Source organism: Doryrhamphus excisus, chromosome 19, assembly GCF_030265055.1.
Source record: "Doryrhamphus excisus isolate RoL2022-K1 chromosome 19, RoL_Dexc_1.0, whole genome shotgun sequence".
NCBI classification, from domain to species: domain Eukaryota; kingdom Metazoa; phylum Chordata; class Actinopteri; order Syngnathiformes; family Syngnathidae; genus Doryrhamphus; species Doryrhamphus excisus.
In genome coordinates, this window is record NC_080484.1 from 10614628 (window position 1) to 10635580 (window position 20953).

The 20953-nt window shown below is 42.6% G+C and overlaps 1 protein-coding gene across 6 annotated transcripts in view; it reads right to left on the reverse strand.

Annotated features, from left to right (window-relative positions):
• stxbp5a (syntaxin binding protein 5a (tomosyn)) overlaps positions 1-20953 on the reverse strand; it is a 67667-nt gene that overhangs the window by 43203 nt on the left and 3511 nt on the right. For all 6 annotated transcript variants that reach the window (XM_058056342.1, XM_058056337.1, XM_058056340.1 and 3 more), the window contains one exon: positions 20471-20568. In XM_058056342.1, coding sequence (XP_057912325.1) covers positions 20471-20532 — 62 coding nt within the window. In that variant the 5' untranslated portion in view covers positions 20533-20568. The remainder of the gene's footprint in view (positions 1-20470; positions 20569-20953) is intronic.

The window sequence follows — 20953 nt, forward strand, 5'->3', positions numbered from 1 at the left end:
CAAAGTTTTTTAATTTTTTTTGTTTTTAATAATTTTTTTTTTTTTTTTTGGAAAACCTGATGCAGCCCAGTCTCACCCAGACCCGAGCTCCAGTGGCCCCCAAGTAAATTGAGTTTGAGACCCCTGATTTAGATAATAAATGCAAGAATTGATTTATTCGTTATTGATAAAAGTTTGATTTGCACTTTTTATGAGTAAATAAATGTGTTTTAAGTCAAAGGTTTTGAAAAAAACACATCATCATCTTCAGTAGGGCTGTCACAAGATTTTACTAGATTAAGAAAATGACAAAAATGTATCTTGTGAACAAGGCCCGGGACAATAATTCATGAATTCATCACACAAGAAATGAAAATGGACTTAATATACAGTATTGTTATGAGCATGTGCAGGAAGAGGGTTCACTCTGTGCATTGCTACATTTGTTCCTTAGAACAACGGCTAAGGAACGGTTCCAAGGAACGTTCTAACGTTCCTTAGAACCGAGTGAACCCTTTATACAGTCTCTTTGTCTCGGTGGGTGGAGGCGGAGCCGCTAGCATACACACAGGACACACATGGCGATAGCATGTCATCTCTGTCGTCTGAGCGTCATGACGCTCAAAGTGACAGCACCTTGGCCAGCTCCCCTCCCAGTAGAATCACCCACCTATGATAGCGGTTGATTACTCATACACTCCTACATGTTTATGTTATTTAAACTTTGCATATTAATACGGTTCCCACAGTATGACTCATATTTGCCCTGAATGACAACAATAGATTATTCCTTTTCATGAATGCTAATTAAATGTCACACACGATTTAGGTATTAAAGTCACTGACCTGTAAAGATAAACATGAAACATGTATTACATTACAGAAAACTGTTATATTATATTAGACTGAAATATTATAATGAAAGAATTTACATGGGCCACAGCCAGCACCGGTGAGGCGGTCGGTGTTAATTCACTTTAAAATACTACAGAATAACGCTGTAGGGATAAGGTGGATTGTTACTTTCTGGAACACTGCCTGCTGAGCCCGGGAGCAGGGTGTTAATAAACTACTATGTCATCTCCTTTTAGTCGCCAATAGGAAGCCAATATCTGGGAAGAGATGAGAAACCGGGGTTGATTTAGGAGGTAAAAGCAAATAAAAGCAAGGAAAAAGGTTTGGGAAATTCAGCGGCCAAGGGGATGTTACAAGGATGAGTCGGGAAAGAGAGGGAACAAACGTTGAGTCAGCAAAACAGCTCGTGGCCCAAGTCTTCTGACGTGATGCGGGCCAGAATGACATTCCAAAATAGCGAAAGAAATATTCATATAATGTCGAGCTTCATGGATAAATATGGTCAACAACATTGCTTTTAAAGCCAAATGGGTCACAAAGTCCAAGCGTTATGTCACAGGAAGGTTCCCTTGGTGGCTATTGTGTCATCAATGGCGGCTTTACATGGATTTACACTCATATTACCCAATATCATAAACATAGTAAGAGTACATAAGCCATTTAAGACGGAATTAAAACGCCTCTTCATGTGCAGCACAGTAAATGTGTTCCCTAGCGTCACATTAGGCCCTTGTCTCAGCAAACACTGACACCTAGTGGCCAATGTGGAATACTACATTCACAATTTGAATGCTTCTTCTGCCTGGTATTTCTACTTGAGTTTATTTAGAGACTTGAAAATGCTTAGTTTAGGGCAAAACTAAGGACAATGATACTGAAACGCAACTCTGAATCCCCAACGTAACTTCCTGTCCGCACGTCTGGAAGACATTTACTGAAACACACCCAGCACAAGTCTTATTTATGTCTTAAATTGCTTATTTTGTCTGATTATATCTACTATATTGGGTCATATGAGTGTAAAGGTGACTATAGGGGTGTTAGGTCATGGCTACAGGGCTCTAATAATGTTAAAGTCATAAACAGTTTATTAATATTGAATCCTGCTTGGGGAAATTCACTTCACTTAACTGCAATAAATGAGGGATTACTGTAAGGCAGGGGTGGGCAAACTACGGCCCGGGAGCCACATGCGGCCCACTAAGTGTTTGAATCCGGAACGCCAGTTGCTTTCTAAGTATTTAAACTTTTAACATACAAACTGGCAACATGACTTGCAAGTCGGATGCCTTATTTAGTAAAAAAAAAAAAACAACAACAAAACTGTAAAATTGTAAAAAAAAAAAAAAAAAGAAAACAATAACGATGTTTAAAGGGCTCCTGAAAAAGGGACATGAGGACATACAGCTGATAGTATAACACGTTTACAGATAAAATTAGACAAATAATTCAATAATAATTTAACAAATAATAGCGTGTGTGTGTGTGTGTGTTAAATATCTGGCCCCCCGAATAATAATTTTGTTAACTCAATGCGGCCCACGAGTCAAAATATTTGCCCACCCCCGCTGTGTGGTCTATTATTAGATATTACACTGATATGCTTGTCTTATCTTTAAGATAAAGCTTACATAGCTTATAGTACAATTTCCTGGCCTACATTGGATTTCTTTTAGCATCTTTAATTTACACATCAAATTAGAACCCCGCATCCTTCAATTTTTATTGAACAATATTTTTATTTTAGAGAAAAAATGCACACAAAATGTACCAAAACAGCCCAAGCCCCAGAGGTATGGGCATGGAAGTAGAAATATGACAAGCATATAATAGCAGCATGAAAAGCAGGTGTTAATCAGAATATAAAAGGGTGAGAATAATTGTCTCCATGGACGGTGACTTTGCTATAGCCATACAGAGAAAGAGCAAGAGAGAGAAAGACAAGAATACGTTTGTGACTTTCCTTCTGATGATGAATTATTGAAGCAGGGGAAGGGAGCCAGCGTGTGCATTTAGATGGCTTTATGTATTACCCTTCTCAAAATGCCAGGCAGGGAAATATTTTATGAGAGCGTAACATCAAGCCAAATTAACCTTTAACATATTCGCACTGTGAGATCATGCATCTCACCATTCTTGGAAAGATCTCCCTTCAATGCAGTACTATCTTGGACATCATGACAACATCGGGCAATAATAATAAGGATTTAGGGCGGATGTTCCCATAAACTAACAAAGCTGTGAAACATTTTCCTCCAGCTCGTCGTATTCCATCACAAAGCAATCAGCGTGCGCTCTTCTATGAGGCGCCATGTATACCCTCTGGCGTTGCTATCGAGCAAATCTTTGCAAAGCACCGTGCCACATTAGCCACGCTTGGACGCCAACACGGAGATTGTCAGCGAGCCGACCGAGAACACGGCTCGGATCCTCTTTCAAGGACATGTACCTGTAAGGTGCCAATCAGCTGGAACACTTGACTGACAGTACACTCACAACCCCCGAACGCAACATTCCTAACAATGCTCTGGTTGGGAGAGTTCCACAAACACTTAGCAACTGGACCGAATAGACGAGTGGGTGTCACCTGGTTTAGCTGCAGGACCCGCCACGACCCCCCAGTGACCACCTGCAGCACTGAGACACTGTCTCTTTATGGCTCTCTCTTCTCCAGCGGTTATCTGCAGCTGTGTGTTTTTGTGTGTGAAGTCACCAATCAATGTCCTTTCTCTCCCACTCAATCCAATAGCGCAGACAAGAACATGAGGTGCATTCATGGACATCGGGTCATGTCTTAATTTTTTTTTTTTTTTTTTTTACACAGCCAAAAAAAGGTCTTCAGAACCCTTTAGAACAGGTGGACAGAAATGTTAGCAACACTGGCATAGCTATGTGAGCTACCGCGCTATTTTCACAACATCATGCTAAGTTTGACTATTTGCTGAATGACCGGTTAGTTGGCAGAGCTCCAGGCTTTATTTTCAAGATGTGTAGCGAAGCCTGTGTTGTTAGAAACTTCAAAACAACCGCTTGAGCAATTTTTCTCATGTTTGGTGCGCACCGACAACATTATTCTAAAATAATGTCCTCCATGGATAATGCAGCGGGGGGGGGGGGGGGCTGCTTTCAGTTTTAATCTTGAGAGAAGACCGACATTTGACACAATGTGCCAGGCCTGTCTCTTGTTGAGCCTTATAGTAAGTGTTTGCAAATATTAGATATTTATATGATAAATCATATGATTAATTGGTGATAAGTGGATTCCTAATAAATGGAATATTTTAAAATAAAACCTGTTTACGGCCTAGTAAATACTTTTAACATTATTAGAGCCCTCTAGATATAAAATAGCAACCCTATAGTCATTTTTACACTTATATTAGTCAATATCGTAGACATAATAAGAGTAAATAAGCCATTTAAAACATAAATGAGACTTGCTGGTGTTTGTTGCTAAAAATGTATTCCCTAGGTAGGCAGACTGAATGGTGGAAAGGAAGTGAAGTCAGAGTTGTTACAACGGCAACAGTAGCCCGTGTTTACTGTGTATGTTGTGGAATAAACCCGCAATAAAGGCCTGTTGTTCCGGCGATCAAGTCTGGTGCTTGTGTGTCGAAGGAACACTACAGCAGTGACACCTGGTGACCATTGTAGAATACTACTAAAGTAACCATGGATGCTTGCACATGCAGGCTACTAATGTGTGCTAAAGGGAGCCTTCACATCAGACAATAGCACGCATTGGATGTAACAATGCTGGACAAGCAGTATATCTTAAAGACGTATTCACGCGATGGACTGAGTCGAGTCGTCTCGCCGCCGATTCTGCTGCGTCTGGGTTGGCACTAATTACAAACACCGCCAGTATAGTGCACGGCTGTCACTTCGCCACGCCAGGCATGGCGGCCTGCCAGCTTTGTCGTGCTGCATTTAAAATAGGAATCAAGAGCGCTGTCCCTTTTGCTATTTCAATTCATGCAAAAGCTGCAAGGCGGGTATGGCACAGACTATATAGAAGACGAGGGGCTGGGTAGCGGTTAATTAAGCATCTGCATTACGGAGATGATCTCTGACTCACACCTGGCAACGTAAGGACGCTGACCTTTAACGGAGATCTAAATGTACTCTGACGGGCCAACGCTTTAGGGACAATTAGGTAAGAGCTGCATCATAAATTCAACCTTTACACAGATAATAATGTTTCTCATATTTATGTCCCTGAACTACACAAAACACACTTGTTAGGCGGGGGCGGCACGTGTTCCTAGAAAGCATGGAATAGCATTTCAGATGCAATGAGGAAGTGGTTAACCAAAGTTACTTTTTAATGATCTTCTAACCGTAACGTGTCCTACAGCACGTTTATGAGCACCAGGCGGGGCGCCTAGGTGCTGATTGACAGAGGTACCCATTCCAATAAGGCTTCTCTACATATCTTCAATAAAGCTTTGCCACTCCGCTAAAGAAATGGGAGCTGTAAGATTGTTTTTTCTTCAAGTTTTTGTCATTCTTACTGCTGCATTGTTGTATCTATTATATTTTGGCTTTCAGAAATGCATAAAGGATTCTTTTTTAGCACACGTGTAAGGTTTTCAATGCATAAAGCTTTTTGTGCGTTAATGCACGGACACCCATCCCTCGCGGACCCAGTCAAGTCAGGGCTGAGGAAACGTCAGAAAGACAGAATTAATAGAAAAAAAAAGACATGAGTCACACTTCCATCTGTTCAATGTGCAAGCAGCAAGGATTAGAACCGTTTGCTTAAGACTGAAAAGGGAGAGGACGCGGAAGAGAGACAGACGCACACATAATCGCTTCCAATGCAGATCTTCAGAGGGGAGGGGTCTGTCATCAGCGACCGAGGAAAGAGGAAAATACCATTTAACAACAACAAAAACAGTCAAATGGAATTTTAAGAGATTATTATGCTAATTTTATTTGGAATATTTTAGTTCAATGCTATTTTCTGTTTCAGCGTTGTCCCAAATGCAGCCTGAGGGCCATTTGGGTCTGTGGCACATCCTAAAAATATTATTTAGAAAAAGAATAAAGTCAAAATATTAAGTTTTAAAAATGGTAATATTACAAAGAAAAATAGATATAAGAAATAAGACAATACTTTTGTTTTTAAGTCATAGTATTATGACAAAGAAACAATATGTTGGCATTTTTGGAAAATTAGGTTGCAGTCTGGACAAATGTTACCAGAATAAAGTCAAAAGTCAAAACAGATGTTTAAGAAAAAAGTTGAAAATTAAATAAAATTAATAAACTGGTAGGATTATGTTTATCATTTTCATAGCAAAATGGGGAAAAAAATTAATTCGTAATATTATGACAAACAAAACTTTGTGATTTTTGGAAAATCGGGTTGTTTAAATAAATGTCAAAATAAAAAAATATACTGTGGGAATAAAGTCAATAAAGTTGAAATAGTTGAAAAATTTAAAAAAGCTGTAATTCGGCAAGAGAAAAAAAGTAATATTCCAACAAGAAAAACTGAAATATTGGTTCTATTTTGAGTTGAAATCTTTAAAAAAAAAAAAAAGTGGCAATATTATGAGAAGCAAACAAAATAAAGTTATCATTTTTGGACAATTAGCTTGGTAAAAAAAAGTTATAATATTATGGGAATGAAGTCATTATATTAACACAAACAAATACAAATAAAATTTTTTTGAGGGGGGGGGAAACAAACAAAAAAAGAGGGGAAAAAAACAAACAAAAAAAAACACCGGCAAGGTCAAAGTTCAAACTAGTAGCGATATGCTTTTTGACGGATATCACAAAGCTGAGACTACAGGCCTGAACGACTGAGAAAAGGGAACGCAAAAGACCATTTTGTCTCGCTCTGTTTGCTAATCTGCTCCGTCATGCTGGTGACACCTTCTTTTATTGTTTGAAATCTCGCATCGCTTTGCTTGATCTATTTTTACGTCCAAACAGAAACCGCCATCTTCCAGCATTAGTAACCATTCCCAACGTATAAAAACCAGAACCTCTCCGGTTTATTTCCGGTGCCTTTCACATAAAACACTTCCACACGTTAGTGAGTGGAAAGGATGAAAAAGGAGGCTAAAGTCCCTTGTAGAGTTCCAGTACACAAGTGAGATGCACACATTGTGCTGAGTCATCATCAACACAAGAGATAGAGATGCAAATGCGAAGCGTTCACTGATGCATTCAATTTATTTGCAATTTGCTGCCATGTTTGACTTCCAGTTCCATCACGTAGATAATGATATGTCTTCCGATAAAGCTTTTTAATGATTACCCCTTCTCAGGCTGCAGGAACGCAGCGTCCCGCTCCGAGGTGGACAATTTCAGGGGATTGATTCTTTGATAGAACCCAGGATTGGGGATATTTAAATAGTCAGGTCAGAGACAGGGAAATACGCTTTAAAGTTTTGACTTTTGAGCGGTACTTTATGGGTTGGGCTTCAGAATATGAATAATACATTATCACATGATCCTACAAGATGAAAACATGACAAGATTTCTCATCACGATAAATGAATTTGATCATTTTGCCAGGCTCGATATATTGTAATTGTCATGAGAGTTCACTCTGTGCATTGGTTTCAGCACCTTGGCACGTTTGTTCCATAGAACAAACGCATGAATGGAGTGAGCCCTTTTGCCAGTCATAGAGTGTCTTTGTCTCCAAGAGTGGAGGCCAGTAGCATACACACAGTGCAGAGGGGTGGAATGCAGTGGAAATTAAATTAGTGGATTGCAAAGTATGGGCATATACAGGGTCATGCAAAATGATCTGACACATTTGTAGATTAAATAAAAAGCAAATAAAGTAAAGAAACAAAAAAGTGTTTATTTTCAAAAAGTACATATAATGCCATTTTGCTTTGTTTCTTTATAATGCCATTGTTTTTTGTTTCTTTTTCAGTTGCTGCCATGAATTGGATTGGTGAGCGTTGCACTTTCATTGTGGAAACGTTTATCAAAACAAACTAATCTGTAACTGCAACACAACGAGCGTTCCGTTTGCACTTCGATTTGGGTAGACTTGATCCCGTACCAGCTTCAAACACCATTTTCAACTTCAGAGCTACTGGATCTGCATTGAAACCAAAATCAGCCGACCGACCTCGCACCGCCAGAACTGATTTCATTTTTAAAACATAATGAAACATTATATTTACTTTTCTAAAATAAAAACACTGAGTTTCTTTACTTTATTTGCCTTTTATTTGACCTACAAATGTGTCACATCATTTTGCATGACCCTGTGTTTTAAAACAATTTTATTTTTTTATTTTATTCATTTTTTATTAATTAATTCATCATTTGTTTAAGAGTCTAGTTAAAAATGGAGCCTCTCAAATGTGATTTTTTAGGCAAAACATTAAGAGAAAACAGTTTTAATACAAAATTCATAGAATTCAAAGAATTCATAAGATTACAAGGAAAAAATGTGTCATTTTAGTAAAAGATTGGTAATATTCATTTGCGACCACTTATTGTCACGCGAGTCGCGGGCGTGCTAGAGCCTATCCCAGCTGTCTTCGGGCGACTAAAGCTAGATAATGATGAGTTACGATCCTCTCAAACCGTACGTCAACATCAGCCGACATGCCAAAAATAGCCTGGGTAGAACAACGCATCAGCTTGTTTGACATTCTTCAACATCTGCAAATAAACATCAAATTCATGTTTAAGAAACACCAGGGTGGGGGGGAGGGGGGGTTACTGACACAGACCTCTGGGAATTCGGAGCCCCTCAGGTATTATTCAAAGTGATTTAGTCAAAAAGCTGTCGCATCACATCAGCATCCAATCAAAAAAGCGTGTCCACAAACATTGTGCTAACACAATGTAAAGGCACACTGTTCCTCTTCATCCTGGCCATCAGGCTACCTCACTCACACCTGAACACTCTCACAGGCACCGACGGTACATGCACACACACACAGGGAGAACACAGCTTGCTACAATGGCTTTAGCCATTAAAAATTCATGCCACTGCAGCAACAGATTCTAAAAATGAGCACCAGGACCAGCTGCTGATGAGTGTGCAGAGAGCTGGCGACACAGCGTGATATGGAAGGTGGAAGAGTCTCTCTAATGTCATTTATAGTGTTGGTCTGCATGAACGCAGGATACAACAACAGCATTCTGAGAGACCCAAAGGGTTAACGTGAAGGCTACCCCCTCGCTGATGCTAACATTTGTCAAGCTCAAAGGCGGAGCCAAGCGAGGTTTAATGTGCTCGCCGTTGTCCTCGCTCATGGTTTTATCAGCTATCACCCCAACGTGTGTTTAATGTGAAAGTGAGAGCATTGCCAGGCGGCAGACAGCAAGAGAAATCAGGCCAATAGAAGCCAATCAAGGCTTAATGCGGGCCCGGTGGCGCGGCTAACCGAGACCTCTCGCGCCACCGTGCTCATCATTCTCCCCCCCCTCCGCTGGTGTCTGGGAGATAGCGGGGGCTTGTGGCTTATCAAACAAATTAGCTTCATCGCTGAAATGAAAGCGGCCGTGTGAAAAGCTGCAAGGTTATCCCTTTTCCCCTTTCCAAGGATTTCCTTGTTATAAATCTCACAAGCCCAACTGTTGATTGGGGGATTTGACAAATAAATGTTTGCTGAAGCCAGCCTGAACATCGCTCGGATTCCTCAGTCAGGTCGGGAGTCAATGTTGTCCAATCCAAATCCAAACACCACGTCCCACACAACCTTGTAGGATGGCGCTTCCTTCGTCTCCAGCTTCACTGTTGTTTAGCTGCTAACCCAAACCCTGAGGTCACTCCAACTATGAGGTGTTTTAATCTATGTTAACTTTAATCTATGATCTTACCATCCCAGTTTGGACCCAGTTTAGCTTAATCACAAGTTCTGTTACTAACTCAATCATATTTATTTATTTAACAACCCATTACAATACACTCATATGTGACTTTACTCATCTGTATACACCAGTCATTATTTGCACTATGACCCATTTATCATTGCACTAAAATTAATATATCTGCAATATGTCTGCTCCTGCATATGCTCCTGTGCAATACTATGTGTATATTTTGGATATCTTGTACATATCTTGTTAAATTGTCTTTTTTTACTCTACTTTTATATACTTTTTAAAAAAAAAAACTTGACTACTGCACTGAAAGGAGAAGCTCTCCAATCTCGTTGCACATTTTGTATAATGACAATAATTCCATTCCAAGTAACAAGTGACAAGGAACCCTCACACTAAGCTTAACACTGATGTAACTAACTCCTACCCTTTAACAAATTAACATTTAACAACCCTAATCAAACCTTGACGCACCCTAACTATGACACTGTAGTCATTTATCAAGAACTAATGGCAACAAACCTTAACCTGAGTTAATTAACCCTAACCCTATCTGGTAGTGTCCCCTTGCCTTGAGTTAACTAACAATAACCCTACCACTACAAACCACTAACCCTTACCTACCTAACACAGGCTTAAATACCCCTAAACCTACTTCTTGACCCAAACAGTGATATGCAAATTATGTAAATTTCCCCACTGAAGGACGAATAAAGGCATATCTTATCTTATATCTTATCTTACCCAAGCCTTGTTGGGAGTAACTTAACCTAACCCCACCTCCAAACCCTGGCACTATGGTAACTACTGCAGCCCTAACCCCACCTTAAACCTAACTATTAACACTGAGGTATAAAAGGGGTAACTAACCCTACAACCAAACCCTTCACTCAGTAGTAACCAACCCCTCGTCCTGATGTAACTAAACTGACTAACCAGACTCTGGTTTAGTCACACATGGTGACAAACCAAATACATGTAACCCCAAAGGAACTTCACCAACCCGAACCCTTACACTGTGGTAACTAACACTAACGATAGTAATTAACCTTCACACTAGAGACAATAGAGTCCAGCTAGTCCTACAGAAGACCGACTACTGCATTGAATTAATCCTAATCCTAACCTGCTAACCCAATCCTTGTGCTAACCAACCTTAGCCCTACTGGCAAATGTGTTCACACCAGCGATGGTTCTTCCAAAAAGACAACCAGCGTTGCCGAGTGTGCCAAAGCCTACAGTGACACAAAACCAGGCAGGATTTACCGCAACACTTTGTCTGGGAACAAACATAAATATAGCTCCTTGTCACAAACACTCCTCCCCCCCATATGTCTCACGGAGTCCTGGATTGTCTGTCGAGAACCTTTTTGCCCCTTGCAGCCCCCCCTCCACCCCCCCTTCCCATCTCCTCGTCACCGCCACGTTCTGCTTGGATCAGACAGCAAGGCACAAACACAAACACCCCCCGGCCAGTCTTGTGCGGGACATAAACACACATATGCATATATCACACACACATAAATACCAACAGGCTGCGGTGGACGGGCGAGGGCGGGGGGCGGGGGGTGAGGGCGGGGGGGGGGAGGGGATGTGTGTGCATGCCAGCCATGTGGCGAGGCATTAAAGCCTGAGTCATGCCGTCATGGGACACATGAGTGTGTTCCCTGCAGGGGTCTTGGCATGATGGCATATTTGAGGGCAGCCAGCGGAGGAGCAACAGTGCTGAGGAAGGATTGGGTGGGGGGGGGGGTTGGTTTAACCAGCAGGGCGCACCTCACTTCTCAATGACAGGCAGCGCCAAGTGCCAAATCGAGGGGGGGGGGGACACACAGAATCACAGCCTCCACCGCAGCCAAGCTTGTGAAAGGCCACTTGGATGCACTCAAGTAAAGTTCATTACAAAATGCCATCCATTCAGGCTGGCAGCCGCAGGCCTTAAGGGCAAACCAGGGGGGAGGGTTCGGGTGTTGGAGACCCCCCCCACCGCTGGAGCTGGAGGGGAAAAGTCCAACATTTGTTTGTCATGCTGTAATCTGGACGAGGAGGAAGCTCGGGGATGCCATTGGGCTTCTTGTTTAAAAGAAGGAAGTATTTACTGAAGTTAAAAAAGTTTTTTTTTTTAAAAAGGGGGGTAAAAAGCCAAATATCAAGCGATAGTGTGTGCTCCAGTCCACACACAGGGAATGCCTGAGAGCAACATTATCCACATGGCCAGGCTGGCTGTCCAGACTTGTTAGCGACTGCAGACAGAGACACTAATATGCTCCAGCTGGAGTTGTTTAGAGCAACACGAGGAAAAAAAAATAATAGTTAGCCCTGAGCTAAGAAGGTAAGTGCACGGCGGACGACCGAGATTCTGTAATATTCCAGAAAAGGAAAATTAAAGCCAATGTTAAAAGCAGAGAAGCGTAACGAGTGGAGTTATGAGCTGGTTTGCGATGAAAAATTGGTGCCAAAACAGATGGTTGACCTGGATGGATCGTTCTACCAGGAAACATCCACCTTATCTCCACCTTGAACTGAACGCATCTGCATATGCGAGAACATGACAGTGTAGCGTCCTCCAGACGTGGCGCCAAAGTAGCAGAACGGCAGCCCACACTTTCAAAATGCCTCATTTCTAACGTAATGATGCAAACTCTCGAGCTAATGAGGCCTGCCGCTAATTAGCTGTGTCGTTTTAATGAACGCCAAAACAATCAACTGATAAGTCAATCAAGACAATAAGAAGACATTTGCTTCATTTTTTTGACAGATTATTCCTTGAAATGGAACATTTTAGTCTTGTTGGCGAGCGCTCATTAGCCGCGCCCGCTTGTGCTGCTGAATGACTAACATTAACGGCTGCATTCGCTAATTAGCGTTAAAAGATAGCCACTTCATGTCAGGCGGGCAGAAGAAATTAAAAAGCACACCCTAAGGGATAGTTAGGAAGAAAATTTGTTGATAGATTAATGTGGAAGTGATTCCCGCCCCCCACGACCGAAACATTGAATGCAGTGTTTACGGAAAATGCACAATCCAACAACAATAAAACAAAGTGTAGTGAGGTTTGAGAATTCATTCATTCATTCATTTTCTACCGCTTTTCCTCAGGAGGGTCGCAGGGGTGTCACAGCCTATCCCAGCTGTCTTTGGGCGAAAGGCGGGGTACACCCTGGGCTCATGGCCAATCACAGGGCACATATAGACAAACAACCATTCACACTCACATTCATACCTATGGACAATTTGGAGTCGCCAATTAACCTAGCATGTTTTTGGAATGTGGGAGGAAACCGGAGTACCAGGAGAAAACCCACGCATGCACGGGGAGAACATGCAAACTCCACACAGAGATGGCCTAGGGAGGGATTGAACCCTGGTCTCCTAGCTGTGAGGTCTGCGCGCTAACCACGTAGGGACAGTCAAGTAGTAGAAAGAAACCTCCCAGTCTCCAGCCACCTCTTCCAGTTCCACTGGGAGGACACCAAGGTGTTTCCAGGCCAGGTCCTAGGTCTGCCTTGGGGCCTTCTTCTCGCTAGGCATGCACCGAACACCTCAGCAGGGAGGCGTTCGTGAGACATCCGGACTAGATACCCGAACCACCTCAACTGGCTCCTCTGGATTTGAAGGAGCAGCGGACAACCCTCCCCCGGATGACTGAGCTCTGAAGGTGAGTCCAGCCACCCTCATTTCAGCCACCTGGGGCAGGATATCACTCCCAGCTCGGAGTGTGCAATCCAACCTTGTCCAACTGACAAACAGCCTCGGATTCGGAGGTGCTGAGTTTCGTCCCATCAGTTTCACACCGCCCCAGTAAACGCTGAAGGTCTTTGACCATTAGGACCACACGATCTGCAGGAATTCTGACAGGAATTACGAGATCCTAAGGCCCCCAAATTGGACCCCTGGACACCTTGGCTACAGCTAGGAATTTTGTCTATGAAAATTATCAACAGGATTTCAACAGAATCAGAATTTACAATGAACTCATCAGCAGTAACAACATTAGTTCTGAATGAAGAACCAAAATTGGAGCAGGTTGGTAACCACGGAACACCCTTAACCGACGACCACCTGTAATGACTTTTCCAATTATGGAACTAACAACCTAATGTCTCATCACCTTTGTGATGAACTACCGTTGCGGCTATAACCTTGTTGTGTTGTGGTGGAGTAAACATAGCCACAGCCACCTTGTCCATACTTGGACCTTCCAAACCAGAGGACCAGCTGTCACTACCATCTCTTCACATAGCGAAGGTAATTAAAGAACACCACATTCTCACCCGACCTCACATTTTTATTGATCTTGTTTGGGAAAGTCCTCTGTCGCTGTCGTGTATGATTAGATTGCTGACAGTGATGCTAAATTAAGGGGCTGCTGTAAGGTGAAGCATTTATCATCGGGTAGACAAAGGCTATCAATATGTATCCTACTGGGCTCAAGGCTAGTGGGGGGAACAATTTGGGACTCGTTTATCCAACACACAATATCTTGGATCAAATGTCACAGTTTTGACAGTCGAAGCAATTGAAATGTTTAGAATTGTTTACTCCTCAGGGAGGGTTGAAGTCTCAGCCATGTGCTGCGATTTAAAATCAATAAAAGTCATAGAGTTACCACATTCGCAATACCTGTCGCCTATACGGCTCGGATCTGATGCATTATGTCAACAAACACAACAGGAACTTGATGATGAAGAAGCTGCGGTGTGTGTGTGTGCAGGGGGGCAAAGACCGCGGTCAGACCCTTCGTGGTCACGCGAGTCACGTTACAGTTGAGGGGAATATTGACCAGGAAGACTATGAGTGGAAATCAATAGGAAAGGTACTGGTCCACACAAGTGGTCACACCAACACTGCAGCAGCAGCAGTCGCAGTAAAACCCAATCCGTCTGCAGCCTTTTGTATCTTTTATCTTCAAACACTGGGAAACAATCTTCATACTCACGAAGACGGAGGAATTATGCAAACATTTTGGAATAAAACATGCTGCATTCAATGACGCCCATGCATATTTCAACAACACAATGCAAAACAAAGCTTAGCTGCCAATGCCGAATGCCAAACTCAAAACAAGCTTATCAACCAATTGGAAATCGCAGGAGGTCATGATTCAAAAAAAAAGTCTAAAATCATCATACAGCAAATTAACACTCATGAGCTCATACCTCCATCATGAACCTCCTAATTCCCCCAAACTCCACACTTTGGTATTCCACTCATCGGTAACACAATGCCCACACAACAGCAAACACATTTATTTACTTCCAACGATGTAATTAGCGCATCAAAACATCATGACAGGCCGTCCCCGAGCAGCAAAACACTATATAATTATATAATGTGCCTCGTCAAAACACTGTGGCGACGTCCATGGCCTGTGTGTGTGTGTTAGTTTGTGTATTCGTCTCATTTATTCCGCCCAGCCCACATGACACCGTGTATTAACATTGAGCCGCTCAAGCGTTAGCTGTCGCCTGTTGGGAACAATTAGCGAACAGGTTGGTGACCTCTCAGGCATTCCGTCTAACTCAAAGTCGCATCCGCACTAGCTTGATTTCTGCTATTTCTGTACCGCCGATTGAATCAAACTTGAGCACATTCTATCAAGTTGCTTAGTATTCCTCCGAGGCTGCGGCCCGAGTTGATAACCTTGGCTCAGGTCATCAAGATTTTTGTCTTCCCAAGAAATTAGTTTCTAGTGAGCAGAAATGCCGCGTGGCATCCCGAATTATGATGACTCACTTGAGGACTGAAGGCACAGCGAGCGCGGAATGTTCCTTCGGATTAGGGCTAATATTCTCTCCAAAAGTTTTCCATTAGCGGCCTGGTAACTACACTTCGCTTAAGCATGCCAGTGCTCATGCGGCCTCGTCGGACATGAAGCAACAAAATGATGACTTGTAGAAGAGAAGCAACACAACTTTAGTCATTCTGTAAAAAAAAAAAAAAAAAAAAAGAAAAACTCAATCCCATTTGTGCGCTTGTCAGAGCTAAAGGACTTTAGCGGACACGCTGTCAGGATACGGGACGGAGCGGAGCGGCCGCTAAATTGTTGCAGCACTGATGCAGCAGAATTTGTTTTCCATTTCTAAGAGGCGGCGGAACAGAGGTCGCCTGATAGAGGCCTCCTGAAAAGCATGAAAGATGAAACCACACACACACACACACACAGGACTGGTCTTTGATTAAGTCGCTGGCACACACACACTTTTTTTGTACGGCCAAACTAAACCTAACAAGCATGTTGTCTTAGATACAATAGCTGATATCAGTATATAATATCTAATGTGACCAGAAGATGTATGCATAATAATAATAATAATAAAATAAATAGCGGTTCTTTCAAAGTTAGGGACACTATAGACAGATTCCGCTCTGGAAATCCTTTCATCATGGTGGTTTATTTGTCTATAGAATGCACACAGAACCAATCAACAACACCGATTCTGTCTCCTATCTTGGGCTTGGCATTGTGACCCAGTGTTCATGAGGCGTTCAAGCACACTGCACATTTCTGAGCGTTGTGAAATTTCTTAACATTTTTTATTACGGCTCCAAGTTCCACAATGTGAGAAACACTATTGAATTAAAAAAGTCAGCGCAAAGTGCAAAGAGAGCGTCCGTTACAATAGAATTGTTATTAAGTTAACTCGTTAACACGTGTTGCAGGGGGAATGGTTTAAGGGAGACACATTAGAGGAAGTGAGCTGGGCCGGAGTGTGTAATGATGATTGTATCTGCTGCTTTAGAATGAAGTGTACAATAAAGTTCAAGTGAGCAAGTATACTGCTCTTGTCGCCCATAAATTGTTATCAGGGGCAATAAAAAAAATAATAATAATCAGCAGTGAGAAAAATAATAATACATTTTAGTAGCAGAAAGTTGAAATATTCAAGAAAAATTGCGAAATAGTTGGAAAATTGAAAGAACAGCAATCATCATAGGCATTGTTTGATCAACGTTTTGATGCCACAAGTTTGTGTCAAGTATTTACAAACATGCAAACTTACAATCTACCCGTGTGTGCAGTTACTGTAATTTAGCCATGTGTTTCTATGACTGTCATCTCCAATTTGTTTGTGAGAGTCCAATGATGCCCTGCGCCTTGCCAAAAAGATCATGTGGCCGAGTGACAATTTGATGTATTGATTTGCGTCTGGCTGTTTTCTCGCGGGGTGCGGTTGAGTCTCTCCGTGACTTACGATGCTGCCATTTTTGCTGCCACCAACTAAAAGTGGTGGAGAGGCACACACACAGTCAGCATGGACCACAAATACAGTGGAATCTCGGTTTTCCGAGGATCTGAATATCAATGAAATTTGTTTGGGATTTCGTACATACAGTCCTAACCCAACAGTGCACCTAACACAGTAGTTGAGTACCCAAACAAAGCATCCACACGTTGGTTTCTGCAAAAAATGGATCACAGTAATTACGGTTTGACACTATAGACAGATTCCGGACAAGATACCCTTGAATCATCTTTGTCATGTATGTGTGGTTGGTTTATTTGTTCATAGAACACACACACAGAACAACGGACAACTCTGTATCTGACCGGTAGGAGACCTCAGGGAAGACCCAGGACACATTGGAGAGACCATGTCTCTCCACTAGCCTGGGAACGCCATGCAATATGTCGAACGACAACAACAACGTTTGGCAACACAGCATACATCGAAGCCTAGTCACAGGACCTCACAACGTATTTGACTTGACTTTGACTCATACTGCAGGAAGGATAATGTTAGTGGTTTTGAAACCGTGACGTTTTCATACGGTGGTATACCCTGAAGCCGGTCACCTGCCCACGCCAAGCACAGATAACACAGTTAGGGGTGCATGCTTTGATAAAATGGTCACTCTTTTTGTGTACAGCAGCTCAGAAGTAGAATAATTAGCTATCTATCTATTCCCTATCCCTTTCCCATCACCTCCCCCCCCCCCCCACCTGGACTACACCAAGGGGACAATGACATCCTTCTCATCTGGCATTGGTGGAGCAGGAGCACAGGCATCAAACATGGGACGGTTTCTGGGAGGGGATCACAGAAGTGATTGGCTTTATGGCTCCAGGGGATCAGCCAGTTCTTCCTCACAAACACACACATACGTTTACACACACGTATGCATCGATACACACACACACACACACACACCTCCTGTTCCTGCTGTAATTCTCAGTCCTCTACCACAGTGCCAGCCTGAGGCCCTTGATCTGCCACTTCCTGTAATTCTCTGCAGGAGAAGAGGGTCGCAGCCAAATATCCTGGCAGTCCAGCCAAGCAAAAAAACACACACACACACAATTCAAGCCAGTAGCGGCTAAACCAAAAAAAAAGGCCCCCTAGGAGACACGTGTGTATGAGCCAATTTGTCATTCGTTAAACTTTGCCAGACTTGAAGTAGAAAGAACACCAACTGCAGAATAAGAATGTGTAAATCTCTGTTACAGTTCGTTCGTGTGCAGCTTTGCTCTATCGCCGCCATCAGATGAGCGAACAAAGAATAGACAGATGACTCTCGTTTGACCTTGCGACGACTCCGATAAGATTTAGCCTGATCCACATCAGTCAAACCCCAGATAGAGTGTCTTCCCGTCTGTTTAGTTTTCAAAGCCACACGTTTCAGCTGGCGGGAACCGTGTGACGACATCAAGCGAGAATAGCGTGGAGGCATGAATGTCGAGCATCACGCCACCGAGAGTTTACCCAATGAAACGTAACACCCACCCCAAATCAGGGGTCCCCAACCACCAGGCCACGGGAGAAGTTTGCAAACCATGATACGTATGATATACATCAGTGCATGCCTTAGATTAGAATAAGGTCTTGAGAGCTGGTCCATTTATACCACTGGTCTAAATGACAAAGCACCCTGGCCATAAGGGAACGCCCACCAGGGTATTTTTAGGCGCCCCCTATTTCTGTCACTGGTTTATTTTCCCCTCACCTTTCCATTGCAGGTGAACAAGCCTGAGTCACAGCCATGGCTGCCAGTAGGTGGGTGCGAGGCACGGCCAAGCCAACAGCTCTTCGTCACGCTAATGAGCTGGCGCAGGTTGTCCGACAGGCAGGAGAACACACGGAGGACCTGTATAAGCAGCCTGACAGTGGCGAGCTTGCGGGCGTCCTATGAAGAGCTAGGACTCCCCGCGGCGACGCGGCGTTGCAAGCTGCTATGCTATCCCTGTTTGTCGCCGCTCTCCTCGACGTTACTTTTGCTAACTCATGCACACTGCGTCACTGGAATCATCGCTATCCCAGCTCAAAATAGGTGAAAGATCACGTAAACATCTGTCTGTCCATTCACAAACATCATATCCATACATCAGTCTAGTCAGATAATTCTCTGTGCATCCATACATAAACATCAGTATGTCGCTTCACATATAAATCATGCCAAAATCATGTCTATCCATTCACATATTCCTTTGTCAATGCACAAATGTATGGTCTGCCCTTTCATGTACAAATATCATGTAAACATTTGTCTGTCCATTCACATACACACATTAAAGCAAATTTCTGTCTGTCCATTCACATACACACATTAAAGCAAATCTCTGTCTGTCCATTCACATACGCACATTAAAGCAAATTTCTGTCTGTCCATTCACATACGCACATTAAAGCAAATTTCTGTCTGTCCATTCACATACATAATGCAAATATCTGTCTGTCCAGTCATGCACATAACACATGCGCCTCTGTCCATTGGCATCCACACATTACACAAACTTCTGTCAGTCCATTCACACACACACAGTGTAAACATTCAGTCAATACACAAACACAATGTAAATATTTGTCTGTCCCTTCACATACTTGCAATGGACATGTCCTTTTCTGTACTTTCACATACGCATATCATACAAACATATGCCTGTCCATTCACATACACACAAAGCAAATTTCTACCAGTCCATTTACATACATAATGCAAATATCTGTTGATCAATTCATATACATAATACACACGCCTCTGTCCATTGGCATACAGACATAGTGCAAACATCTGTCAGTCCATTCACACACACAGAGTGTATGAATATGCCCCTCAATTCACATACATAATGCACATAATTGTAATTCCAATCATATAAATAATACACACACCTCTGTCCGTTGGCATACAGACATAGTGCAAACAACTGTCAGTCCATTCACACACACACAGCGTATAAATATGCTCGTCCATTCACATACATAATGCAAATATCTGTCAATCCATTCATATACATAATACATATGCCTCTTTCATTGGGATATAGACATCATGCAATCATCCGTCAGTCCATTCACACACACACACAGTGTAAACATTTATCAGTCTATTCACAACATAATGAAAATATTTGTCAGTCCCTTCACATACGCGCATAAAGTGAATATTTATCAGTGCATTGACATACAGTACAATGCAATACTGTATCTGTCTGTCCATTCATATACATATTCCATACACCTCTCCACATTGGCATAGCAACTGTACATAGTGCAAATATCTGTTTGTCCTTTGACAAACACACATGTGGCCTTTTTGCACATATCATGTAAACATTGCCGATCCATTCACATACACAACTGCAGCTAGAGACATCTGTTTGTCCATCCGCATACATACATAGTGCTAACATTAGTCTCGAGAGGGCAACAAAAAGATCTCACATCAACCTCAGTCACCTCATAGCACTCGTAAAGCCGTGTGAACAACACCTCCAGCACACGAGGGAACACCAGCACGGCGGTATGGAGGCTGACTTACCCCCATGGCGTCTTCTCGGCAGCAACCCACAATATCGTAATGGCAACTTAAAGGATACAATCTGAGCGCTCCGCTCTGAGTGCCGATGGCCAGTATCTTCTGCACGGGGTCAAAGGCCATGGATGACGGCTGGTATGGGAAGCCATGACGGACAGTCTGGTGGAAACACAGAGAGAAAGATATCAATGAGGAAATGACGTCAGCCTCCTGGTTCTGGTGGGAAGCTGAAAGTATTTCTTTTCATCACACTGATATTTGGCTTCGTTATTTAGGATGCTTTTATAATCATGGCCCTATTTTGAGACTCCTCTCTCACTCCTTTCGTTTTTTTCCCTCTGTCACCGCCTCCCACATGAAGTCGTGATTACGGCAAAGTCTGAAGATACAGAAAACTCAAGCAACACGGAGGGTTGTGCAAACACTCATCACGTAGCGAGTCTTTACCCGTTTTTCCCCCGGCATCCGTAAGTAGGTGTGCAACCGTCACTTTATGACATCAGTCACCTGACGATGGGCTGTGTTTGTTTGCACAGCGGCAGAC